The sequence below is a fragment of the Mesoplodon bidens genome, assembly GCF_964165515.1.
Source record: "Mesoplodon bidens genome assembly, chromosome: 3".
Taxonomy (NCBI): domain Eukaryota; kingdom Metazoa; phylum Chordata; class Mammalia; order Artiodactyla; family Ziphiidae; genus Mesoplodon; species Mesoplodon bidens.
The window spans coordinates 100,506,744-100,534,375 of record NC_138178.1 but is presented as its reverse complement, the minus strand read 5'-3'; the positions used below and the strand labels follow the sequence as shown (position 1 = coordinate 100,534,375).

The 27,632-nt window shown below is 37.5% G+C and overlaps 1 protein-coding gene across 2 annotated transcripts; it reads right to left on the bottom strand.

The window, feature by feature from the left end:
* Positions 1-197: 197 nt before the first annotated feature.
* On the bottom strand, positions 198-27,391 carry LOC308613510 (rho GTPase-activating protein 11A-like). Of its 2 annotated transcripts, none has more exons than XM_081227122.1 (12): positions 26,533-27,391; positions 22,743-22,813; positions 20,406-20,502; positions 19,631-19,884; positions 18,790-18,953; positions 18,477-18,623; positions 10,181-10,255; positions 9,254-9,382; positions 6,496-6,625; positions 5,902-6,010; positions 3,141-3,279; positions 198-2,743 (listed from the first exon to the last, which is right to left on the bottom strand). In XM_081227122.1, the coding sequence occupies exons 1-12, from the start codon at positions 26,659-26,661 to the stop codon at positions 1,158-1,160; spliced, it is 3,030 nt and encodes a 1,009-aa protein (XP_081083248.1). In that variant the 5' UTR covers positions 26,662-27,391; the 3' UTR covers positions 198-1,157. The 2 variants fall into 2 exon arrangements, with proteins under 2 accessions (XP_081083248.1, XP_081083247.1); XM_081227121.1 differs by having other exon boundaries at positions 9,218-9,382; positions 26,533-27,390.
* Between the last annotated feature and the right edge of the window lie 241 nt (positions 27,392-27,632).

Sequence of the window (27,632 nt, the reverse complement as noted above, 5' to 3'; positions counted from 1 at the left end):
AACTGTCTTTAGTGGTTGAGTCTGCATGCATATTCCTTCCTCCAAAACTCAGAGAATACCCTCTACTGTTGATATTATTCTTTCCTTAAAGATTTGTTATTTCTAATCATTTAAAATATAAATTTAGATAGATTTGCTTGACAATTTGGGTCAAATTCTAAAAGGTTATTTTGAATTTCATTAGAGTCTCAGGCAAGTCATTTTCCAGAAAGTTATCTTTAATGTCTTTGCTAAATAAATAACATTTACACGCACGACAAAACCATCACAGGCTCCTGTAGGAATCCAAAGTGTAAAAATCCAAGGTAAATGTACAGAGGTGCATCAACTATTTCAAAGTCTAAAATCAAGCATCTGAATATAAGCAATCACTTTGATTAAACTCTTCCAAGCTTAATTACTCCCCCTTAAAACATTTTAAATTCTATATTGGACAAAACAGATATAAATGTACTTGTGCAAATTAACTTTAAAAAACATAGTATGGCTTTAAAGTCACAGTTACTTCTGCAGCATCATACTGTAGGAGCACACTTGAGTCGTCATTCTGCATTAGCCATTATTCCTAGTTCAAGTGAACACACTGTCACATCTATAGACCATATATGTCTAATTACTCTGCACCCAAAAGGCATAAAGGATTAAGATGCTATTGAAACAAATTAATTTCTAGGGACTTTGATATAGACAATAAACATTAATGGAATTTGGGAAATAAGATTTGCAGGGCTTCTCTCTCTCTCTCTCTCTCTCTGTGTTAGACATTTCTTAGAGAAACCTCATCTGACTTAGGAGTAACAGGAAATAGGCACAACTCATTCCATTCTTCCTATCGCACGTTAAAAAATAAAATTCATGCAGTTTTCAAAAATTAATTTCTTATAAACCCAGTCAACAATTTCTTTAAAAAAGTAAAGTGTAACCTCTGCTTTGAGAGATGACAATAAAATTAAGAAGTTTAAATATTGCCATAATTAAGAAAAACAAAGTCATCATTTATACAAGCTTAAGAATTCAAGTTGCTTGTGCAATGAAATTAAAATTGATCACATACCAATCATTCTGAGCCACAAACTAACATGTAGATTACCTTGCAAGTCATATCACCAACTGCTAATTTTATTTACATTAATGACAAGTAGTATAACACTTACCAATTACAAGTCTACAGGTCTACTTGTTGGTAGTAGTTGAGCTTTTCCAATAGGATTTTTTGGAGAACCTTTATACCAGACCCTCTCTTTTTCTGAAGGTCTTCTAAGGACCCTGTTATTTATGCCACGAGAAAAGCCCATATCATTACTTACAACAGATTTTACTATATCATGATTTGTCAGATCATCCAAGGGAACCTTAATTTGGCCACTAGATATCACTTCCTGCTTACAAACTCTGGTGGACCCAAGAGAAGCATTTCCAGAGTTTGGGTGCCTCTTCATTTGTGAGAAAGATGTAGAAGTTACCTCCATGCTTGATTTTGAAATCGTATCAACATTCGACTGTTTGCATGATGTAGACTTCTGTTCTTTAGGACTTGATCTGGTACATGGAATAGAGGAATCTTTTGACGTACATTCTCCACGAGAGGGAAGAGCACTATCACAGCTCACTGATTTAACCAGAGGAGAAGCAGCATCACCAAGACTTGCTAATTTATGCCTTGGAGGTTGTCCACCATACAACAACAAAGAATTAATTCTTCTGACAGACTGACGGACAGGCATACGCTGAAACTTAAGAGGTGACTTAACTTTTGTCCTATTTGGTTCATGTAAAGAAAGACTGTTAAACCACTGTATGTGGTCTGAAACCTTTCCATGCTCTGTCATTTGTAAATGTTCAGAAACCGTTTTATCACATGTTTCCACCAGTGACTGCTGTTTAACAATTCTCACAGGCCTAGGTTTTGACAGGTTTGCGCTATTACACGTAATCTGCTCTGAGGAAGAGGCGCTAGCCACGTCCTCTCTAGAAGCTGCACATTTCAGTAAGTTCTCTTCAATCATATTTTCATTCTCCTTTAATTTAGTATTTAGTATATCCCTTGGGGACTCTTGTTTCTTTATTTGTTCACCACTGGGCAATTCCTGCTTGCTTAAATAATCTTTTGGTATATTCGAATGAATGTTGTCTTCTAGTTCTATCTTCATCTGAGTTGAGTAACATTTTATAGTGGCTTTTCTACCCAATTTTTGAGTTTGATGTAGTGAGAAGTCTCTTTCTGAAAAACTATTTTCATCTTTACTAGTGTGGTGTTCATTGGATTCTATCACAGTGAAATTATTAATTTCAAATAGATTTTTTTCTGGGCTACATTTGATAGAAGATGTTTCATTAAATTTTACTTTCCCTACATTAGTTAATGATGACCGCCTGTGATTTATCAATGCATGAAGATTACTTCCAGATTCAGAAAATGCTTTCTGAATTTTCACCACAGTCTCTGTGGTCAGGTTATTTTCATCCCCACTAAGAGAGCTGCCAGTTACGTTGTTATTACGCCTACTGTGTACATTAGAAGGGGTAAGCTCATATGACCTAACAAGTGACTTTTCAACCATCATATCGGGCTCTAAGGAAGAGTTTTCCACCTCAAGAATTGCATCTATTGGAGAAGCTTCATTTCCATCTATTTCTTGAAAACTTGAATTACTAGGTCCTGTCCAAGACATCCGGTAATTTCTTCCACCTAGTCGCTCTGGAGTTAATAAGTTTTCCTCAGACTTACTGATCTTTTTTGAACCTAAAATAAAGCAGTTCAGTGTTTTTAATCATTTATATCTGATCTAGTTTTGAAATATTATTCAAATACATGACAAATTAAATACTAAGCATTTAATTCCAATAAACTAGATTTGTGTTGAGATAATTTTTATCTATAAATATGTCAAACATCTTTATACTTACATTTGTAAAGATCGTCCAATTATTCATAGAAAAATACATTGCAATTCCAATATTTTCACTATTCAAACATGAATTTTCAATTTCTAGAACAGTAAATTACTTAATATATTTTATCATTAAAAACAACTAAAGGTTATGTCAATTATATCTCACTAAAATGGGAAGAAAATTTTTTAAAAAACAACTAAAGTAGGCTTTTGGGGTAAAACTCTAACAATATCATGTAAATGTACCTTTTTTTGTTAATCTTTCATCAACATATGGGCTAAAAAGCAGACCTGTTTTTACAGATTCAATCCTATTTTTTAAACTTTGTTGATTTGCAAGTCGTCGACCAACATTTTCAGATCTATCGACACCAGAACACACATTCTGTACAGAACAAATTGAAAAAGTTTTGGTTAAGAAATAAAGCTAGTTAATTCAAAACATTACTTTGTAGTTATCAAAATCCTCTACAGCTGATTCTAAAAGGCGTGTATATAATTGAGGAACAATATTATAGCAAACACAATATACTTGCATGCATACTGATGAAAATTATAAGCATTTGACTTGGCTATTAGTGGATATTTTATGATCTAAAAAATAAAAACAGCCTCACACATTAACTTAAAAAAATTTTTTTGTGTGTGATGACTGCCAGTGCCTGTTCACAAGAGTGAAAGAAAACAGAAAACAAAAAAACAGAACAAAATCTTACCTCATGGAATTTACATTCTTGATGGGCAGATTTAGACCAGAAGAAGACAGACAATAAACTATAAAGTATAATATACAATACATAAGGTGAAAAGTGCTAAGGACAAAGCAAAGCAGGGTAAGGAGGATATGGAGTGGTGAAGGGTGGGGTATAATTTTAAACACAGAACAGATTTGTGAGTAAAGAAAAATGAGAGCGACAGTCATGAAGGTATGAGGGGGAAGAACATTCCAGGAGAGGAAAATGCCAGTGCAGTCTCTAAGGCTGAAGCAAGGTCTGGCACATTTGAGAAACTGCAGGAGGCAAAAGTGAATGAAGCCAAGAGAGCAAGGGAGGGTGGCAGGAGGAGAGCTCCAAGAGGGAGGCCAGGAACAGATCATGCGGGGCACTGCAGATCAGTGTAAGAACTTTGGCTTTTCTTTTTTTCCCCTCAGAGTGAAGCAAGGAGTCACTGAAGAATTCTGAGCAGAGGAGTGACATGAGTGGCATGATTTAACTCTGGTTTTTAGAGGATAATTTTGGCTCTAGTACTGCAGCAAGGTAGAAGCAGGTAGACCTACTAGTAGGAACTTGTAGTAATCCATGTTCCAGATGACATAACTTAGAGAAGGTTAGAAATGTAGTACTGGTGAGAAATGGTCAGCCGGGATAGACTGAAAGCAGAAGTTAGACAGGATTCCCTAATGGTTTCGACAGTACATATGAGAGAAAGTGAGGGGTCAAGAATGTCTGCATGCTGTTGGTGGGAATGTAAATTGATACAGCCACTATGGATAACAGTATGGAGGTTCCTTAAAACACTAAAAATAGAACTACCATACGACCCAGCAATCCCACTACTGGGCATATACCCTGAGAAAACCATAATTCAAAAAGAGACAGGTACCACAATGTTCATTGGAGCACGATTTACAACAGCCAGGACATGGAAGCAACCTAAGTGTCCATCGACAGATGAATGGATAAAGAAGATGTAGCACATATATACGATGGAGTATTACTCAGCCATAAAAAGAAACGAAATTGAGTTATTCGTAGTGAGGTGGATGAACCTAGAGTCTGTCATACAGAGTGAAGTAAGTCAGAAAGAGAAAAACAAATACCATATGCTAACACATACATATGGAATCTAAAAAAAAAATTGTTCTGAAGAACCTAGGGGCAAGGCAGGAATAAAGACGCAGATGTAGAGAATGGACTTGAGGACATGGGGAGGGGGAAGGGTAAGATGGGATGAAGTGAGGGAGTGGCACTGACATATATACACTACCAAATATAAAACAGATGGTTAGTGGGAAGCAGCCGCATAGCACAAGGAGATCAGCTCGGTGCTTTGTGACCACCTAGAGGGGTGGGATAGGGAGGGTGGGAGGGAGATGCAAGAGGGAGGGGATATGGGGATATATGTATACATACAGCTGATTCACTTGGTTATATAGCAGCAACTAATACAACAATGTAAAGCAATTATACTCCAATAAAGATATTAAAAAAAAAAAAAAGAATGCCTGCATGGCTTTTGGCCTAAGTGATTAGAAGAATGAGTTGCCATAAGAGAGATGGTGAAGACTGCAGGTAGAATAGAAGTGTGGGTGGAGGAGACGGGGAGGAGTGGAGAAATAGCAACAGTGGAGAAATGCATCTTGGGAGCTCTATTTGGGGCAGGTTACACTTGAGATGTCAACACCTCCCTACTTGGGATCAACACCCAAGTAGGGAGGTCAAGTAGGTAGGTGTTAAGCAGTCAAGTTGTTCAGGAGAGCATTTTGGGCTAGAGATATAAACTTGAAGTCATAAGTATATACATGATGTTTAGGGCTGATGATCACCCTAAGTGAGTGGAGTGAGAAAAGAGAAACCCAAGGGCAAAGCTTTGGGCACTCCAATGTAAAGGAATTAGAAAATTAACTGACAAAGAAGGAAGAATATCATGAGACTATATGTCCCTGAAGCAAGGAAAGAAAGTATGCCAGAGAGGAGCAAGTCATCAGCCAGGTTTACATGCTGCTGACATATCAAGGCTAATAAGGACTTGTCTGAGCAATGCTGAATTCATGAGTGATCTTATGACAGCTGTTTCAGTGAGTGTTGGGGATGAAAGCTTCACTGGAATTGATTTCAGCAGAATAGAAAAGGAGGAACTGGAGATAACAACTCAAGTGTAAGGGCTGCTATAAAGAAGAGCAGAGAATGGGACAGTAGATGGAAGAGAGGCAGGGTTGAGTCTTTTAGCATCAAGTCTTCAGCTTTATCCTAATATAAACTTCAATGAAATGGTGAAAGACACTTACTCCATCTTTGCTACTTTTCCCTAGATTAAATTTCAAACGAAGAGATCTTCGAACCTTTTCTTTACGGCTGATTTTAGGAGAGAAGCAGTCTGCTTTTCCTGATTCCACCCTAGAAAGAGTCAAATTAAAAACGTCAGTTTATAGCATAAGAACTGGAATTCCTACAAAATAAAGTTTGAAAGTCCAGAGCAAATCACATTGTTAGTAATTGAATAGAGTAATAATTTTTTAGGTTTAAGATACCATATATGAACCCATTGTATTTGCATAAAAATACAAATATTTTATAAAATAAACTTTCCTGTTTATCACAAGAGTTTAGTCACTTATAAATCAGAATCATTAGGGTAGACTAGCTTTTTATATTAACAGGAAATTTAAAAATTACACACATCAACATAAAATAGGATTTTAAGCAAGCAAAATGGATTCAAATTAGGAATCTTTCTCTAGAGGATATGCACTTGATTAATAAGACTATAAAGGCAAAGGGGATTTTAAAAAATTATGATTCAATTAAGATTCTCAGTAGAAAGACACAAAATATTTTATTAACTGTATATACCAAATTTTTATCCAACCTGGATAAATTACCTGCCAACTTTTTTGCTTGCAAGCCTTTTACTTCGCCTTAGCACACCTGAACTGATCAAATGGTTTCCATTCACGGTGACAGGAGAGAGTGAACTCTGAGATGACCCTTCTGGGCTTGTATCAAAGTGAACTATAAAAATAACCACACGTGATAGACCACACATACTCATTTTCTTTTCAAAGTATAAAATATTAATAGCAATTAGATTTAAAGTCTTAATTTCCACCCCTAAACAACCACAAAATCACATACTTTCTGGTTAGAATCTTCAGGGGTCAAATAACCCAAGTCAACTGAAAAAAAAAATCTATTTCTTACTTTTTAGTTACCAATTAAAGGTCAGATTAAACATTATTTTTATATTAGAGTTTTGCTTTAAACTCTTTTAATACTACAAGGGAGGGGTGGGCACTGTTGCAGATTGGAGAAAGAGCAAGCTTTCGAGACAGACTTGAGTTTGTCCACCACTTACTAAATGGCTTTAGGCTCTAAAACTGGACTTCTGTGGTGAATATAAATATTATTGTAACATATATAAGATGTCTAGCACAGTACCTGGTACATAAGATTAATTAATGCTGTTATCAAAAATAAACTACTGAAAAACAATTTAGTATCTGAGTATCCAGTATGCACCTGCTAGCCAACTTGCTGTCTACCTGACTCTGGAGTGCAATTTGTCCAAAATTTTTGGCAAACAAAAACTGATGATCTATAACATACACCTAACCACTTGGCTACTGCCATGTTCCATGATAACAACTGGAGGTTACAACAGCTCATTTTGATTAAGTTATTTAACACTATACCATGAAATCAACTATAATAAAAAATTAGGGAAAAGTATAATAGTTATAAGCAAAGGCTCCATATACATTTGATTTGTATTTGAATATTGCCCAGGATACACTCAACAAACATGAACCCTCTCAACTTATCATTGGTATTGATAAAGAATTCACACAGGTCCCCGAACAGAAATATCCATGTTTTTTCAATTACAAAAACAGAAAATAATACAACCATTACAGTGACTTTTTGGGTGCATTTGGCTAAAAAGAAAGCTTGGAGGCAATATGATATATCCAATGTGACATAGGTAGCTTTATTCTAGGGCTGCAGTCTAGTTATCTTGAAAATGTATCAGTGGTGACAAGGAGGCACAGTCAGAATAGATGGAATAACACACAGTTACAACACATATTAGAAAAAAGTTAAAAGTAAGTACACTATGGATTGTAGATTAATATCGTTGGTTACATATATTAACGAAAAGCATCATATCTGTTATAATCTAAACTTAGAAACCAACTCATTTTCAATTTTGCAGACGCAATTTATTGAATTGTGGCTGAGAAAGTGGGGTCAAAGAAAAATGCTGAGTTAAAATAATAGAATTACTGATGTTGAACTTGTTAATTTTTTTATAAAAGAAGTTTTGCTGGTTAAGCAGGCTCATACTAATGTTACAGTAACATAATGTTTAATCTGTTTTTTGGGAGCTTGGAGAGAAGGAATCTGCAGGTTCATTTCTTGGGGAAGATGATGTACTGATAATAAACAAAGGCAGGTAGAACTACGATTCACATCTGTCATTTGGAAGTAGTCCTCCAAAGCAGAAAGCCTTTAAATACTAAAAACACACTAAGTTACTTTAAAGGAGTTTAAGTCTCCAGCCTGTGAATACAGATAGAACTACAGACATAGCTTCAGAGTTCTTATCATTACACTTTAATGAACCACAGAGAACCTGAAGGACCATAGAGAACAAGTTGCTATTCTGTTCACCTTTTTAATAAAACAAACAAGGAAAATGTAAACCTTTCAGATAACAAAAGCGAAAAAGAGGCTTTTGGGAAGAAAACCTCATAACCCAGCTAACAAATTCAAATTGAAACTCTTAACGTTGCCTGAAACCAAAGAAAATCTAAAAGAATCAGAGGCTACTCACATTTTGTCTAAATGTGACACAAATATGAGATGGAAGACTCTGGGCTTAGAGTTTCAATTCATTTTGGGTTGACCATAGGTTAATACGAGCCAACTTGTATTCTACACATGCTAAAGGAGCCAACTCAATCCAAGATCACACTAACAAAAATTAGGTATTCAAATTAGCATGATTATATTTTTCTCTGGAGGCTCTGGTTGGCCACATTAGGAACTTGTACTTCATTTGGAATAAAATGGCTGCGCTGGTAAGGGATGTGGAAACCATGCCATAAGGATGGCTTTTTATAAAAGCCACTTGAGTATAAAACTTTAAAAATACTGCCCCCCAGATTAACCCACAATGGTACTTCAATGGTAACACCCTTACTCTGCATTCAGAGATGCTCAAACGCTGGTGACCTCAACTCAACAAAAGACAGCAATCCAGCCACAGCTACAGATCCAGAAGTAACTAAAGTAGAATTTAGGATGTTCAATCACGTAAAACCTGAGCACAAGTGCTATCCTATCCACAGTGACCCATAACTTTCAATAGGCATGGCAGTAAAACACACACACACACACACACACACACACACACACACACACTAATTATACTGAACCACTGTCTATTTTAAAAGTTAGGGGACTTTATAAAATTCAGAGATTTGATAAAACAGAATAACACTCTGGCTCCTAAAGGGTCATATTAATATGAAATAGCACTTTGCCCAGAATAGGCACTCATGTTAATGTTTATAACCCAATTATATAAATTCCATTTGTTACCTGATACTGGTGTAGAACTGCTACTGAAGAGATTACCTGGCAACAACTCAAAGTTAAAATTGTGCTTGATGGACTTCCTTTTCTTACTTGAGAAACCATGGGAATCTACCGGCAGTTTACGCTTAGCATTTGGTGTAAGAATCATTGGTGAAATGGATAGCTGGGCTGAAAAAAAGAAAACTTTTTATTCTCCCACAAAGTTGATAAAATACAAACACTTTATATAATTTCTTCTTATAAAGCTATTTCTTAGAACCAAAAATGGGGGGGGGGATACATTTACATTAACATTATCAAATATATATTATAAAACTAAATTAACACTATGCAATTACTTAAAATAAAAACAGTGAAGTTGCAAAGAGGCCAGATTCTTAGTAACTTCAACACCAAACAGAATAAAAGATGCATATAATTCACATTAAAGAGTATTAAATAGGCAAGAAAAATTATAATCAAGGTGTTGAAACAAAAACTGATCTAAATATTTTTGATTTTCATCATAACTAAGTATTAACCAGTTAATGTCTTCAATCTAGAAAACAAAACAAGTAATCAAATTTTCTATTACTGGGTTGAATAATTTCAGCCACAAGCAAAACAAAAAACAAAGATTGGAACAAATACTAATAAACTTCTGGTTCTAAAATAAAAATGAGATTATTTTCACATATTCAATATCATCCAACTTACAAATGGAAGAATGTGATTCAGAAGGTCAAAAATATAACAACAGACTAAAATAAATTCATACCTACAATTTTAGGTTCACTATATCCAACATAATTATATATTATGCATTACATATATATATATCCAATGTCATAATATTATAGTAAAATATCTCCACTGAAAATTACATTTGGAATTGATTAAACAAAATAAGTTAGGTAATCATTATCATAATTAATTTTTGTATAATATATATAAACATCCACTTAAATAAATATATATAATACCTACCAGTTCTTTCCTGTTGAGGTGTAATAGAAGGTGTCCTGTTAGATTTAAGTTTATTTAATGCTCCACTAACAAAATCTGAAATGCAAGGCATATTTATAATCATATAATCAATTATAACAACATTTACCTAACTTTTATCAATAATTCATATTGCTATTTGTGGTCTTTTAGCATCTAAGTTTGTATCAGCTTATATGTTTTAAAGTCACTTAAGGTCATTTAAAAGGAATTATTTCAAAATAGGGGAAAAAAAACTAAAGGATATATTTGTATTCCATTCCCCTCTTATACACCCATATCTCTCAATAAACAAACAAATAAATAAATAGGAAGACATTAAATACAGAATGAGGGACTTCCCTGGTGGTCCAGTGGTTAAGACTTTGCCTTCCAATGCAGGGGGTGTGGGTTTGATCCCAGGTCGGGGAGCTAAGATCCCACATGTCTTGCAGTCAAAAAACTAAAACATAACTTTAAAAATGGTCTACATCAAAAAAAACAAAAACAAAAACAAAAACAAAAAACATACAAATAAATAAATACAGAATGAATTGTAAGACAAGTATCTATAATGTATAGAAAGAGTATGGAAGAGGAAATCATTACCTTTTGAGGAAGGAAAGAAATGGCATTAAGAGAGGAAGCTTTGCAAGGGAAATAAAACCTGGACAGTGTTCTGAAGGATTTGTAGGTGTTGATTAGGGTGGAAGGTAGAATTCAGGCAAGGTGACTAGTATATGCAAAGGTATGTAAGAAAAAACAGAATTTACGTATACTAGAAACCAGGAGTTTGATACTGCTAGAGCAAATAATGAACAGTGGATATGGTAAGAGATAAGTCTTGTGTATTAGGCAGAACAGGGCTGTGTATCATTTTGAAGAACTTGAACTTCTCCAAAGGCAAAAAGGAACAAAGTCATCATTTCTGCACTTTAGGAAAATCACTACATCTGCAGCAGTATGACAGATTTATTGGGGGGTAAGCCTCCTTGGATGGAGACAGGCAAACTAGCTAAAGGTTCTTCTAAGTATGCTATTCAGTCATTCAACAAATATCTATTTTGTACCTATTATGTGTCAGGCACAATGAAGATACAACAGTGGCCAAAATATGAAACAGTGACCTTTACAAAACTTATTCTATTGGAGGAAACAAACATTAAATATACTAAGGAAATAAATACCTATTGACAAATGGGTAAATAGTGTGAAGTACAAATATAACAATGGATTTAGATTGTGGAGTTAGAGGAGGTATCCTTGAGGAACTGGTATTTAAGCTGAGACCTGAAGGAAGAGTGGGAATTAGCCAGGCAAGAGAAGAAGGTCTGAACTGAGGTAGCAGCTGTGGAAATGGAGGCAGTATTAAAGGTATTTAAGAGATCAAAGTGATAAGACTTGGTAGACAGTGGGATTTGCGAATGAGGAAAGAGCAGATAAGGACATCTAGAATTCTGACTTTGATGACTGAGTAGACAATGGCACCATCCAAAGAAACTCAACAGGCCAAGAAAGAATGGAATGACATACTCAAAATATTTAAAGATAAAAACTGTCAGCAGTATCATTCAGATATGAAGGAGAAATAAAGGGTTTCCCAGATGAACAGAAGCTGAGAGACTTCATCAGTGCTAGACCTGCCTTACAAGAAATGCTGTAAGGAGCTCTTCTACCAGAAATAAAAAGGCAAAAGTAAACAAAATTTTGAGTAAGATGATAAACAGAATCAGAAAATTGCAACTCTATATCAAAATAAGTTGTCAAACAATTCTATAATAAAGGTTAAAGGAAAAAGAGCAGTAAAACTATAGCTACTTCAATTTGGTAGAGAACACAAAACATAAAGAGACTATTTGAGACAACAGAAACATAAAAGGTAAAAGGAAAAGGATGAAACTCGTATAGGCAAATGAAGGTAGTAAGATGCTATTGGCAGAAAAAGGACTTTTATCTGTAAGACAATTTACACAAACCTCATAGTAATCAGAAAATATAAATCTAGAGGGACTTCCCTGGTGGTGCAGTGGTTAAGAATCCGCCTGCCAATGAAGGGGACGTGGGGTCGAGCCCTGGGCTGGGAAGATCCCACATACTGCGGAGTAACTAAGCCTGTGCGCCACAACTACTGAGGCTGCACTCTAGAGCCCACATGCCACACTACTGAAGCCCGCATGCCTAGAGCCTGTGCTCCGCAACAAGAGAAGCTACCACAATGAGCAGCCCGTGCACCACAACGAAGAGTAGCCCCTGCTTGCTGCAACTAGAGAAAGCCCTCGTGCAACAATGAAGGCCCAATGCAGCCAAAAATAAACAAACAAAATAAATTTATTAAAAAAAAAATATATATATATATCTAGAGCAGAGCCACATAATATAAAAGAGAAAACTGAGAAAAACATCACAGAAAACCACCCAACCAAAATGGCAGACAGAAACACAAAGAAAAAGAAACAATGGAGATACAGAACAAACAAAAGATAAAATGGCAGTACTAAGTCTTCATCTATCAATAATCATCCTAAATGTAAACGGACTGAATTCACTAATCGAAAGACAGAGTGGCTAGATGGATTAAAAAACAAGACCCGGGCTTCCCTGGTGGCGCAGTGGTTGAGAGTCCGCCTGCCGATGCAGGGGACATGGATTCGTGCCCCGGTCCGGGAAGATCCCACATGCCGCAGAGCGGCTGGGCCCGTGAGCCATGGCCGCTGAGCCTGCGCGTCCGGAGCCTGTGCTCCGCAACGGGAGAGGCCACAACAGTGAGAGGCCCGCGTACCGCAAAAAAAAAAAAAAAAAAAAAAGACCCAACTATATGCTGCCTCCAGGAGACTTACTTCAGCTCTAAAGATAAACATAGGCTCAAAGTGAAGGGATGGAAGATGATACTCCAGGCAAATGGCAGCCAAACGAAAGTGGGTATAGCAATACTCATATTAGACAAAAATGACTTCAAGCTAAAAAAGTTAACAAGAGACAAAGGTGGACATTATATAATGATAAAGGGGATAATTCACCAAGAAGAAACAACAGTTAATATATATGCACCTAACATGTAAGTGCCCAAATATATAAAGCAAGTATTAACAGACCTAAAGGGAGAAACTGACAACACAGTAACAGTAGGGACTTTAACACCCCACTTACATCAATGGATAGTTCATTCAGAAAGAAAGTCAACAAGGAAGTAGCAGTTTTAAATGAAATATCAGACCAGATGAACTCAATAGATTTATACAGAACATCCCACCCAAATACAGCAGCACACACATTCTTCTCAAGAGCACACGGAACATTCTCGTGGATGGACCATAACTTGCGACACAAGTCTCAATAAGTTTAAGAAGACTGTTATGTCAAGCATCTTTTCCGATCATAATGGTATGAAACTAGAAATCAACTACAAGAAGAAAGCTTGAAAAATCAGAAATATGCGAAGACTAAACAACATGCTACTGAACTACTGGGTCAATCAAGAAATCAAAGGCGAAAAACAAAACAAAACAGGTGAATCCTACCAAACATTCAAAACAGATTTAATACCTATCCCTCTCGAATGCTTCCAAAAGACTGAAGAGGAGGGAGAACGTGCTAACTCATTTTATGAGGCCAAATTTCCCTGACACCAAAACCAGGCAAGACAATGCAAAAAAAGAAAATTATAGGCCAGTATCTCTGATGAACATAGATGCAAAAATCCTCAACAAAATATTGGCAAACTGAATACAACATTACATTAAAAGGATCAAACACCCGCAAATCAATCAACATGATACACCGCATTCATTAATAAAATGAAAGATAAAAATCGTATGATCATCTCAATAGATGTAAAAAGCATTTGACAAGATTCAACATCCACCTGTGACAAAAACTTTCAATAAAATGGGTATAAAAGGGAAGTACCTCAACATAATAAAGGCCATATATGATAAACCCACAATCAACCTTATACTCAATAGCAAAAAGGTGAAAGCTTTCCCTCTAATATCAGGAAGAAGATAAGGATGCCCACTCTCACCCCTCTTATTCAATATAGTATGGAAAGTCCTAACCAGAGCAAATAGGAAAGGAAAAAATAAATAAATAAAAGATATCCAAATTGAAAGGAAGAAGTAAAACTGTCACTATTTGCAGAGGACATATTATATATATATATATATATATATATATATATATATATATATATATATATATATAACCCAAAGACTCCACTAAAAACCTATTTGAAATAATAAGAAAACAATCCCATTTTACAATCACAACAAAAGGAATAAAGTACCTAGAAGCAAATTTAACCGAGGAAGTAAAAGACCTGTACATTGAAAACGCTAAGACACTGTTGAAAGAAACTGAAGAAGACACAAAGAAATGGAAAGATACTCTGTGTTCATACATTAGAAGAATTAATACTATTAAAATGTCCATAGTACCTAAAGCAACCTAAAGACTCAATGCAATCCCTGTCAAAATCCCAATGACATTTTTCATGTCAACAGAATTAAAAATCCTAAACTTTATATGGAAACACAAATTCCTGAAAAGCCAAAGCAATCCTGAGAAAAAAGAACAAAGCTGAAGGTATCACACTCCCAGATTTCAAATTATATTACAAAGCTATATAGTATTCAAAACAGCCTGGTATTGGCAGAAAAACCGACACATATCAATGGAACAAAATTCAAAGCCCAGAAATAAATCCATACATATATGGACAATTAATTTATGACAAGGATGGCCAACAGGCACATGAAAAGATGTCCAACATTACTAATTATTAGGGAAATGCAAATCCAAACCACAATGAGATACCATCTTACACCTGTTAGAATGGCTATTATCAAAAAGGCAAGAAATAACAAGTGTTGGAGAGGGTGTGGAGAAAAGGGAACCCTCCATACACTGTTCGTGGGAATGTAAATTGGTGCAGCCGCTGTGGAAAACATGGAGATTCCTCGAAAAATTAAGACTAGAACCACCTTATGATCCAACCATTCCATATGAGGGTATTTATCCAAAGAATATGGAAACACTAATTCAAGGAGACACATGCACCCCTATGTTCATCGCAGAATTATTTTCAATAGCCACGATAAGGAAACAACCTAAGTGCCCATCAATGGATGAATAGATAAAGAAGATGTGGTATATATAATACACAATGAATACTACTCAGCCATAAAAAAGGACAAAATCTTGCCATTTGTGACAATATGGGTGGACCTTGAGGGTGTTATGCTAAGTGAAATAAGCCAGACAAAGACAGACAAACACCGTATGCTTCCACCGTATGCTTTCCAGATAAAAATCCCAAACAAACGAAAACAACCAAAATAAATAAATAAACCAAAACAAACACATAGATACAGAGAACTGAGTTATGGTTACCAGAGGGAAAGAGAGGTGTGGGAAGGGCGAAATGGTAAAGGGGGTCAACTATATGGTGATGGATAGAAATGAAACTTTTGGTGGTGAGCCCACCATAGTGTATATGTAAGTCGAAATTTAATGTCCACATGAAACTTACAATAATATTATAGACCAACGTCAGATCAATAAAAATACATAAACAGCAAATTTTTAAAGGGAGGGGGGAAGCTTGCTGGATAAGACATTTAGGCTGGGTTTTGACAAGCGGATATTATTTGAACAGCAGAGGTAGATGGAAGTAAATTACATCAATAAAAAGTATAAGCAGGGCTTCCCTGGTGGCGCGGTGGTTGAGAGCCCGCCTGCTGATGCAGGGGACACTGGTTGGTGCCCAGGTCCGGGAAGATCCCACATGCCGCGGAGCGGCTGGGCCCGTGAGCCATGGCTGCTGAGCCTGCGCGTCCGGAGCCTGTGCTCTGCAACGGGAGAGGCCACAACAGTGCGAGGCCCACATACCGAAAAAAAAAAAAAAAAGTATAAGCAAAAGAACAAAGCGTCTAAAAAACAATGAATAAAGAAAGCAGTTTGACTAAGGTATAGACTGCATAAAGGAGAGACAGGATACAGTAGAAAGGCATGGTAAAGCAATCCTATGAAAGATCTTTAATGTCAGGCTCCAAATATCAGTATTAATGAAAGTTTCTGAAGGGTATGCATGTGAGATATGTGATTAGAGTTATATATTATCAGCCTTGCCAGCAATAAGCAGGGCAGATTCAAGGAGGAGGCACAAAGACCAAGAAGGAAATTCTTACAGTAAACATGCAGTAAACACTGCAGATAGAATCTTACAGAACCTGAAAACTGTATGAATATAGATGGTAAAGTAAGAGTTAGGCACCTATGGCTTAAAGCTGTGACTAGAGAATGGTGGTACCATTAATAGAAAAAAGAATTCGAGAAGAACCAGTTTAAAGAAGGTGAAGACGATCATTTCAAAATGCTGAGCCCAAGCACCAAGGAAAAGCAGAAGTGTGGTGTCTGCCTAGTAGAGACTTTTACTAAAGTGGTTTGACATTTGTGAGATAACAGTGGTAGAGATTTAAGTGTTCATCTATTTAGATGCAATAAGTGAAACTTACAGGAGTGAATGAAATCACAAAGGGAAAAGGGTAATGAAGATGATCTGTATCCAAGAATATCTGAATTTGGGGTAGGAAGTTTTATGGGTTGAATTGTTGTGTGCTCCAAAAAGATATGTTTAAGTCCTAACTCCCAGCACTTGTGAATGTGACCTCATTTAGAATTAGGGTCTATGCAGATGAACTCAAGTTAAGATGAGGTCATTAGTACACCCACTGGTGCCATGACAGTTCAGAGGCCGATCATAACAGGCCAAAAAGTGGGTGGTACTCCAACTCCTGGAAATCCCCACCCCTCCTCCAAGATAGTTAGAATATTCCTCCCACTTGTTAGCCTATGAAATTACCCAGCCCATAAAAACTAACGACCCTCACACCTCAGGGCCACGCTTGCCCTTCGAGACAGTCTACCTATTGCTTTCTGAGATGGCCCACACTCTGTCTGTGGAGTGTGTATCTCTAAAATAAACCTGCTTTCACTTAAAAAAAAAAAAAAAAGATGACGTCATTAGGGTAGGCCCTAATTCAATGTGCTTGGTGTCACTACAGGAAAAGTTGGACAGAGAGACACCTAGGAAGTTCGCCATATGACAAGACAGGCAGAGATTGGAGTGATGCAGCTGCAAATCAAAGAATGGCAAGAATCGATAGCCACCACCAGAAGCCCAAAGAGGCATGAAAAGATTCTCCCTTAAAGGTTTCAGAGGGAGCATGGCCCAGGCAACACCTTGATTCTAGCTTCCAGAACTGTGAGACAATAAATTTTGGTTGTTTTAAGCCACCCAGTTTGTGGTACTTTGTTACAGTACTGTACTGTACAGTACAGTACTTTGTTACAGAACAAAGAAGGCATAAGGGAAATCTACAAAGGAGGCAAAAAAAAAAAACAGGAGGAGGCAAAACCATACCAGCCAAAAGATTCAAAAAGGCATTGGACAGTTAATAGAAATTGGTTCTGATACTCAAAAGATAAGAAATTTCCTAAGGCAACTGGAGGAATAGCCTGTCTTCTGGATCAAGAAGATTAAGAAGTCTCAGGATTGATTCCACCATGAGGAAACTTTGGTTCTTTTTGATTCTTCCTTGGTAATGTTTCCTTCATTATTTAGTTCATACTGCTAATTCATATTATTGTTTCAAGTCATGATCTCACACATGGACTATTACCACACATTTCTGACTATTCTCCCTACCTCCAAGTCTCAATTCTCCAAAGCAGATGATTTTCTAAGATAGTGTAATCATGTTATGCCTCTCTCCAAACCTTCAATGGTTCTCCAATACCCAGTTTAATGTTCTAATTCTTTAGTGTGAATTCAAGCTTATCATAATACCATCCTAATCCCTAGGATGAGCCACTCAAGTCATGCAGACATAGATTACTTCTACCTTACAGACACAGACATAGATTACTTCTAGCTTACACAAATCTTTCTTCATAGCATTCTCTAATAGGATACAAATATTCCGACCCTCCACCCAATTCTCCTAGATTCTACCCATTCTTCAAAAAGGTTCAGTTTAACTTTCTTTTTATAGTGTCCCTGGTCATTACAACCAGGGAACTTTTCTCCCTGGAATGCAGTTTATGTTTGTGCTAAATATCTAGCACATAATATTAGATTATATTGTCATTTTTATTTTTCACAAGCATGTCATACCTCCCCAACTATGCTGTAAGCACCAAAAAGGCGTACACCATAGCTTATGCTTTTTTATGTTCAAATACATTTCAGGCAAAAGCAAACTGCTGTACGTCCACAAACAGGACTGCCACGACCGCTTACCTCCTACACTTTGTCTTCGCTTTCTCTTATAGTCACCAGGAGTTTCATAATCACCTTCTTCAAAGCCTTCTAGTGATGGAGTAGCAGAGAGATCATCAATACCCAACATAGCTGGTATCTTTTCTAGGATAAAATCTGGAACATGCCCTAAACGAAAATGTTCACAATTAAGATTTTTCCTCTACTCCCCCTCAAAACATTTTAATAGTGCATAGCCACTTTCTAACAGTTGTCTTCATAGTTCACTTAGAAAAAGCTGGGATCTCCCTCATTTAAACAAATCCCATTATTTAATAATGCAACTACATCTTACCAATATCTGAGGCATAATCAATAAGAGTTTGTACTACTGCAGCCTGTAATCGTAGCTTTTTTTCTGTGTTAGCAGACATCTTCTCATGCCCTTCACTTGTCTGAAGAAGATTTGGTGCAAATATCACAGCAAGATTGCTGCTATCCATCTTATTCTCACGGCACCTTAAAGGAAAAAAGGTTTTATGAGATAGAGCTAAAGATAAAAATACAGCGTTAAAATAACATATTGGGCACATTTTGAAGACCTCTTATTTTATCAGTTAAACACAAATCAAGATATAGTTACCCTTCATCTACCCATCTACATGACTGGCTTGAAATAAGACAGAACCAGAAATACACAGCCTCTCTGTGCTTAAATATATGTCATAAAAACATTGCTACCCATAGAGTTCACGCTTTGTTTTTCCACACAAATTGAACACATTTCTTTGATTTTTCAAACCCACACACAGAAAACTCAAAGTACTGAAGGCAGCAAGTATGTCTAAAACAAGCAGGCTCAATGACAGCAGGGAGAAGGGACAAATTTGAAAAGCAAATCGCAAATATTTTAGAAACACAATAATCTGAAGCCATTCGACAGACTAAGAAGCCTATAAACACCAATAAGCCATTAAGACATTCACCATGACAACCCTAAGACAGCAAGGAAATATTATATTTGGTATATTGTTTTTTTTAAATTATACAGGGTATATCTCTTATAGTAAGGAAAAATATAATATTTTTAAGAAAAATTTCCATGCCAAGTCAAATTTAATTTCTTATCATAAGGGTAAATCTAGCTAGTTGAGAAATTAAACTACCATCTCCCAAAACTTTTAATTACTACTCACCTGAGAGAAACTTTCCTGAGAAAGTTAAAGAAGTATCTTAATGTATCAATTGTGTGGTCAGCCATAAGACAGGAAAGCAACAATGTAGCTTTATTCTTCTCCTCAGTTCTTAATTGTTGAGCTTTGAAAAGTGCTTCATGCAAATCAGCTGGGAGAATGGGCTCTGGCAATTCCCTAAAAAACTGCTTAAGAAGCCCTGCAATATCACAAGGAGGTGCAGAAGACAGGCATCTTTCACCATGATCCAGTTTATTCTGAAAAAAATACAACAATCTTGAGCGTTCGGGGGCTTAAGGGTTTAATGCAAATAAAGTATCCTTTCTTATACTCTAAAGAGCTTTCTTTAATAAATTTCTCTTAACTCTTGTTTCAGTATTTATCACTTCTCTTTAGAAGCGATAAAACAAAATTTAAAAAAAATTTTATTTCATATAGTACATTATAGGAACAAGTACCATGAATTTGAAAGTACTCTGTAAACTTTTAAGGCATTATATAAATAGCTTGATCGTGACAATCATTTCACAACATATACATATATCAAAACATCAGGTTGTACACCTTAAATGTATTTGTCAATTATACCTCCATTAAAAAAACATTATATAAATGATATACGTTTTGGAAAAAAGAAAAAGGGTTCTGCCATGAAAAAAAGCTGTCTGCAAACTCACTTTCTGTCCATAATTCATGTCATAGTTCTAAATATTTCAATCCTAAAAACCAAATTAAAAAGTGGTACAAATGAAACATTATAGTTCAAGAATATGCTTACCTTTAGTGCTTTTAGACGAATAACAGATCCTGATTTCCTAAAAAGCCCTTCTGTATGAATATGTTCTTCTAAAGATGTGCAAGCATCAACAAGAAAACTGAAAGAGAGAACTCTTTTTAGGTGGTAAGACACACATCTCACTAAATCCTATTCTCCTGCCAGAGACTACACCCCTTTCAGCTCTGATGCTACAAATCCCTTTAATCTCTGTGATAGAAGGTTACTTTTAGTTTTCCTTCTTGCTTCCTAAACTCTTCTCTAAGGCCCATCTTTTTACCCATGACAACTTCAGTGAGCCTGCTCAATCCTTGATCCTTGCCAATCTTAATCCATTTCTCTGCTTCTGCTCAGAGCACAAGATCTGTCTTTTTTTTTACTGCCTTCACTTCTTCATATCCCAGTCTTTGCTCAACCCTCTGCAATCAGACTCATCCCCATTACTCCATCAAGATCACTAATGGCCTCTGCCTTGCCAAATCCATGGTCAACTCACTGTCTTTATCTTGCTTGTCCTACCAGCAGTTGATACACTCGACCACTCCGGGATGATCTTGAAAATACTCTTCACTACACTTTTGGAATTTCTGCTGTCGCCCTGACTGCTCTTTCTCAAACTTCTTTTCTGGCTCCTCTTTTTCTGCCAGACTTCTCCATCCTAGGATCACCCAGGGCTCTAAGGCCTTCTCCACTTCTTTACCTATTCTCTCTCCACAGGTGATCTTGCACAGCACACATAGCTTAAAAAATCTACCATCAACTACATTTGCCCAAAAATAAGGCAAGGCTTTTTTTTTTTTCTCACCAACATTACCTGTCAGAAAGTCAGATATATCCATCCCAGTCCTTACAATCCTTCTCACATTTAGAGGTGTGTGCTCAATTTCTTTATACTGAATAATTTTTAACAATCAATATTGGCTTTAGATGCTTAGGTAACAGCTGGTAACAAAAAATTTGAATGGATGTCAGCTGCAAGCAAATGAAAGCATTGAACTGGTGCATAGTGGCTGAATGTTGCAGAGTAACTGACAAACTTTCTTTTTAAAAAAGCAGACAAAGAAACTATAACAAAGATTTAGGGCTTCCCCAGTGGCGCAGTGGTTGAGAGTCTGCCTGCCGATGCAGGGGACACGGGTTCGTGCCCCGGTCCGGGAAGATCCCACGTGCCGCGGAGCGGCTGGGCCCGTGAGCCATGGCCGCTGAGCCTGCGCGTCCGGAGCCTGTGCTCCGCAACGGGAGAGGCCACAACAGTGAGAGGCCCGCGTACCACACACACACACACACAAAAAGATTTAGTCATTATTACTAGAGATATGACCGCAATTCTAAACGTTGAAAATCATCATTAAAAAGAAACCTTTCATAGGCCATTTAAAAAGCAAAATAGTAAGTGGTTACCTCATGAAGATCGTGAATCTGTATCTATAGGGTGAGTGAGGGAAAATTGTTCTAAGGCAGCAAGGTGTTCAACAAATACTTTTAGACAATGCACCAATTAAAAACCTAAGTTATTAGACTAGAGTAGCCAGAATGAACCTTACTTTGGATAGAGGGGAAATGAATTAGTAAGAGCTAAGGTAGTATCTTTCTACTACGCATTTTTAAACTATTTTCTTAAGCTGTAAACTTCCCTAGCAACTTCTGATGCAGTTAGTCCTAAAGGTTATTTACAAATAGTGACACAGAAAAGCTCAAGTGTTAAATAATTTATATTCACAAATACTCCAATAGTTAAATATTCTTTTGTCCAACATTTCTAAGACAAAAAATATTTAAATTATAAATGAATTGGTAGTTCAGTATATTACTGAGTATCATCAAAACAGCAATGAGGGCCTCCCTGGTGGCACAGTGGTTGAGAGTCCGCCTGCCGATACAGGCGACACAGGTTCGTGCCCCGGTCCGGGAAGATCCCACATGCTGCGGAGCGGCTAGGCCCATGAGCCGTGGCTGCTGAGCCTGCGTGTCCGGAGCCTGTGCTCCGCAACAGGAGAGGCCACAACAGTGAGAGGCCCGCGTAACACACACACACACACACACACACACAAACAGCAATGAAAAAATCGGTACAGAACGGAAAACTCTGCCTTAATAGAACAAAAATAATTTGCTTTCTAACATTTATTCATCACTAAACCTTAAAATTCAATCCTGAAAATGAGTACAAATTAAAAAGTTAAAATATGCAAAAGTTTAAAAAACAACTTCTAACATTAGTTAATGAGAAATAAAATCATTTGCTAGTTCCAACTAATTGTGTGCATGATTCAACTATTTATTGTTCAACATTCCAATACCAGTTTGAAACATTTACTCTTCACTTCAAAGTTTGCTCACCTTGGAATATGTCCATATTCTGGAACAACAGACTGGGGCAATGCATTAAAAGGTACTCCAAATATTTTACCCTAAAATGACAAAGTCAGTTACTCTAACACAAATATTAGGCTCAATATAAGTTTTCTTAAACATTAGGCAAATTAAAAACATCACAAAATAAAACAAGATAGCAGAAATAAACTACTGGTCAAGACACAGAAAACAATTACATCAAGTATATTTGTTAAAAAATAACTACTTTATACTAGATTTTATGCTAGGTGCTGAGAGTACAAAAATGGTCAAGATAGAGTCATTGCCCTTAAGCAACGCAGCAAATTCCCTCAGTTTCCAGTCCCACAACAGAAAATCAATCCATTTAGTGTTCAGTAAGGAAATTCTTAAACAGAATTTGGCCCAATATGCTAACATTTCTGGAAAATACTACAAGCTCCTTTAGTAAGTATATAAATACTGACCTTAAACTTTCTGTTGGTCACCTTATAAATACTAACTTGAACAAAAGGCCAAATTGGCCTATAATAGTAATTCCTGTCACTCAGTGAGTACTTCCTAAAATTATATCAGGGTGGTTCCTTTTAGACCTGATTATCTTTTCCACGCTCTATGGGAGAGTATACTAATTAAACTGTTCTGAGGTATCCAAGGAAGGGACTCTGCAAACAATTTAAATTTCACGTCGTACTTTCAAAACCAATTTTAAAAAGTCAGAGTTGAATGTATTACTCGCACTCAAATTTTAATACATTTGAAGATCCCAAGAGCACATTTGTATGTTGGTTAACTTGAGTGTTTGTGCACACCTCTGAATAAAGAATCTGCCACTATCTTTGGGCATATATTCAAACTTCTTAAAAACGAGTCACTGATTAAGAAGGTTGTAGCTTTGTCTTGGACTTAAAAGTAAATTCAAGTGATTTCCCTGGTGGCTCAGTGGTTAAGAATCCGCCTGCCAATGCAGGGGACATGGGCTCGGGCCCTGGTCCGGGAAGATCCCACATGTCCGCGAGTGGAGCAACTAAGCCTGTGCGCCACAGCTACTGAGCCTGTGCTCTAGAGCCCACGAGCCACAACTACTGAGCCCGTGTGCCACAACTACTGAAGCCCGAGCGCCTAGAGCCCGTGCTCTGCAACAAGAGAAGCCACCGCAATGAGAAGCCTGTGCACCGCAGCGAAGAGGAGCCCCTTCTTGCCACAACTAGAGAAAGCCCGCATCCAGCAACAAAGACCCAACACAGCCAAAAATAAATTAATTAATTAAAAAAAAATTTCAAGGCTGTATATGTCTGCTTATATGAAATTAGATTAAGTGGGCATACCTAATCACTCATGTTAATTTAGTTTAGATACATCTGCTCTCCATGAATGCTCTTGAAGCACTTGTGTTTTAAGAGCACCTTATTTAACCTGTTATTTATAAGAAATCATTCAGGGAATTCCCTGGCATTCCACTGGTTAGGACTCCACGCTTTCACTGCTGTGAGCCTGGGTTCCATCCCTGGTCGGGGAACTAAGATCCCGCAAACCATGGTGCGGCCAAAATCATTCAGCATTCTTAATGATTTGACAAAATCTTACTAGTCCTTTTTCAAGTAGCTGGCTCAATTTAATTGACGAATATAGAAAAGACTGTGTAGCATGGTGCTTAAGTGAGCAGGCTCCTAGAGGCAGGACTGCCAAGTTTTAAAGCCTGGCTCTTCCACTTATTAGCTGAGTGACCTGGATTAAATGATCATTCTCTGTGCCTCAGTATCCTTATATAGGTCCTAAGTCATAGAGTTGCAGAGAGAATTAAATGAATTAAAAGATGTAAAACATCAGTGTATGACAAAGCAAACATTCAAAGAATATTTGTTGCTGTTACAATTATCATTTCAAGGTGAGCTATTTAAAAAAAAAAAGTTAGGGGGACTTCCCTGGTGGTCCAGTAGTTAAGACTCCGTGCTTCCACTGCAGGGGGCAAGGTTCCATCCCAGGTTGGGGAACCAAGATCCCACATGCCGCATGGTGCAGCCAAAAAAAAAAAAATTAAATTAAAAAAAAAACGTTAGTATGGGCAACCCCTTATTTGGGTAAATCAGAATTTTCTTGATACTGTGCAACCAAACAAAATGCAAAAATAAATCAGATGCTGAAGCTGATTGTAAGTTTACAAATGTCTTACATAACCAGAATTCAGGGTTTTTTTTTTTCAAGTCTCATTATGCTCAATAACTGGCTTCACAAGTAAGTGCTATAATTTAATCTCATAAAATAAAACTAATAACATGCTTTTAAAATTTTATGTATTAGAACATCACTTACATCGTCATCTTTAAAAAGATGTCTAGCACGTTTCTTAAAGAGCTCAAAACTATCATTAGATAACATAACAAACACCAAAGAGCCAAAGAAATCTAGTATTCAAATAATTACCTAACATGTTAGATCTCGTTCGTGTTAACACAATGATCTTCTGTGTTTCTCTATTAGAGTATTTTTATTAGGGTTTCTAGCATGACTACCAATTAGGATGAGGACCTCTGATTATCATAACAACTAGCTGAATACGTGGCACGTGACAGGCATTGTGTGCTAGCCTCATCGACAGATCTTATAATTTTTTTAAATCCCCTAAACAACTCAACGAGAGATACCATTCCCATTTTATAGAGTAGGAAACTAAAGCTTAGGACAAGCAGCCCAAGATCACACCCCGGGTAGGGGTAGAGCAGGAATCAAACTCAGGTCTATCTGACTCTAAAGGCCAAGTGTCAGTTTTTCTTGAGGGGTGAGAAAAAAATCTGCATACAAATTCTTTCACATACGTACAAAACCTACTATATTTGAGATCTTGGAAAGCCAGTTTTACAATCAGAAGAAACCACTTTGTTTTTAAATATAAACAAATATGTTGCCAATAAGTTGCAAACAACAAAAATAATTTCTCCAGAATTTATAAGCTGTTAAGAGGAATATAAATTATTTGTCAGTTTTCTTCTCCAAGTACTTATTTTCTTTCAGAAACTATAAACTGTTAAGAGTTTTGAAAATTAATTTTTAGTTTTCATCTGTAAGTATTTAGAAAGCACCATATAATTAGGCAAGTAAATCTAAAACAAAATGCTTTATATTCAACTTATTTTTCACAATGAAATTCTTGATGATTCTGTAGATATTAAAATCTCATTCGAAATCCCCTAACCTCAACCAACCAAAAATCAACAGCTTCTGAATCATTCCACTGTGGTTTCTCAATTTACTCATTAAAAAAAAAAAACCTTTATGTCTCAAAAATATGATATAGCCAAGCAGCAAGCATGTTCTTTTCAAATAGGTGAATATAAAGTTATTATCTAAAGCCTATTCCTAATACTGTCACACCTCATCTACTGATTCATTTAAAAAAGGTACTGGTACCCCTTGTTCCTCTCCAAATATTACTTAAACAGTGGTGGTGGGGTAGTGTTTGTCTCCCTTCCCACGTGCAACATGTTCAAAATACTTACAATAACTTAGCAGTATCTGGAGACATTTTTGTCACAACTGGGACACGCTACGCGCATCTAGAGCATAGAAGCCAGAGATGCTGCTAAACATCCTATAATGCACAGAACAGCTAACCCCAATGCCCCCCAAAGAATTATCTAGATCAAAATGTCAGTGTTGCTGAAGTTGACACACTTAAACATATTCTCTTTTGGATCCATACAGAATGAACATTTTAGCATGACCTGGTAATAACTGATGGTAGGGAATACGCCCCCCTCCTCCTTTCTTAACCTAAACCTCTTTCCCCAGAACTTACCACGATTTCCGTGGCTGCTGTCTCCTGTCTCCTGCGATCGCACTGCCCACGGCCACCCTTGACCTTAATGCCATAAACAGCCCGAAGCTGTTGTACAACGGCCAACCGCACCAGCCTCTGATCCCACATCCCGGACACGTCGCCCACTCTCCGAGGTGGGATCTGAGTCCTGACCCTCTTTCGCCACCAAGTCTTCCAATTTCCGAACACTCTCAGTTTTGCGCTCAGCTCCGCTGCCTTCCGGCCACGTCTGGCACTCTTCCGGCCCCGGACCCCAGCCACTTCCACGGCTTTTTCCTTGCTCCACCGACCGTCTTTTCTTAGCCCTTTGACCTAGCCACACCTCACGTTTCCTTCACTTACACTGGCATTCCTTCTAGTCACTTAATCCTTTCAACTACTTACACAGACCTCCCTTCTTTCTTCCAGATCCTTTCGGTTCCTTGTACCACGCCCGTTACCAGCTTCTCATTATTTCAGGCCACCTTCCTCCAAACCTCCCTTTGCCCTCGTCTCTCTCCGAACTGTAAAGACAACCCTTCTCTTCACCCCTCCTGCCCCCTCCCCCCCCGCAGACTCAGCTGGGCGTTAGTCCCTGAGGCCCCGAGTCCCCCACCCTAGCCCAGTCGCCGGACCAGCCGGCTGTTCAGGGGCCTCCTCCAGTCCCGGTCCCCGCCCGGGCTGGTGGCCGCCGTCACGCCGTTTCACAGGCTGCTCCCTCCCTCCTCCATCAACCAGCCTGCCGCCCCCGGCCAGCACATCCGGGTGTGCTCACTGAAGTCAAGTGTCCCTCCTCATGCCTCCGCCCCACCGCCTCGACAGACAACCGGAGCCACCGCAACCGACCCACCTTCTGTTCCAGTCCAGCCTCAAACGGCAGCGCCAAAAAACGTTCCACACTCTGATTGGCCCGCTCCTCTTTTCAAAATCAGGACCCCGGAAGGTGGCCAGGAACTGCCTGTCTAGTGAGTTACGGGCAAAGGGGCGGGACCACGAAAGGTGTGGCGGGTAAAACTACGAAACAAGAAAAGACAGTTACATTTGCTCCTTCTTAGCCATATTTTGGAGGAAAATACTTTTTATCGTGTATTTTAAAACAC

Excerpts from the sequence above, each read along its gene's own strand:
- LOC308613510 (XM_081227121.1), bottom strand. The coding sequence starts at position 26,661 with ATGTGGGATCAGAGGCTGGTGCGGTTGGCCGTTGTACAACAGCTTCGG. Across the intron at positions 22,814-26,532 it reads CAGCAGCCACGGAAATCGTG|GGTAAAATATTTGGAGTACC; the intron begins GTAAGTTCTGGG and ends TTGTCATTTTAG. Across the intron at positions 18,954-19,630 it reads CTCAGGAAAGTTTCTCTCAG|GTGCCGTGAGAATAAGATGG; the intron begins GTGAGTAGTAAT and ends TTTTCCTTTAAG.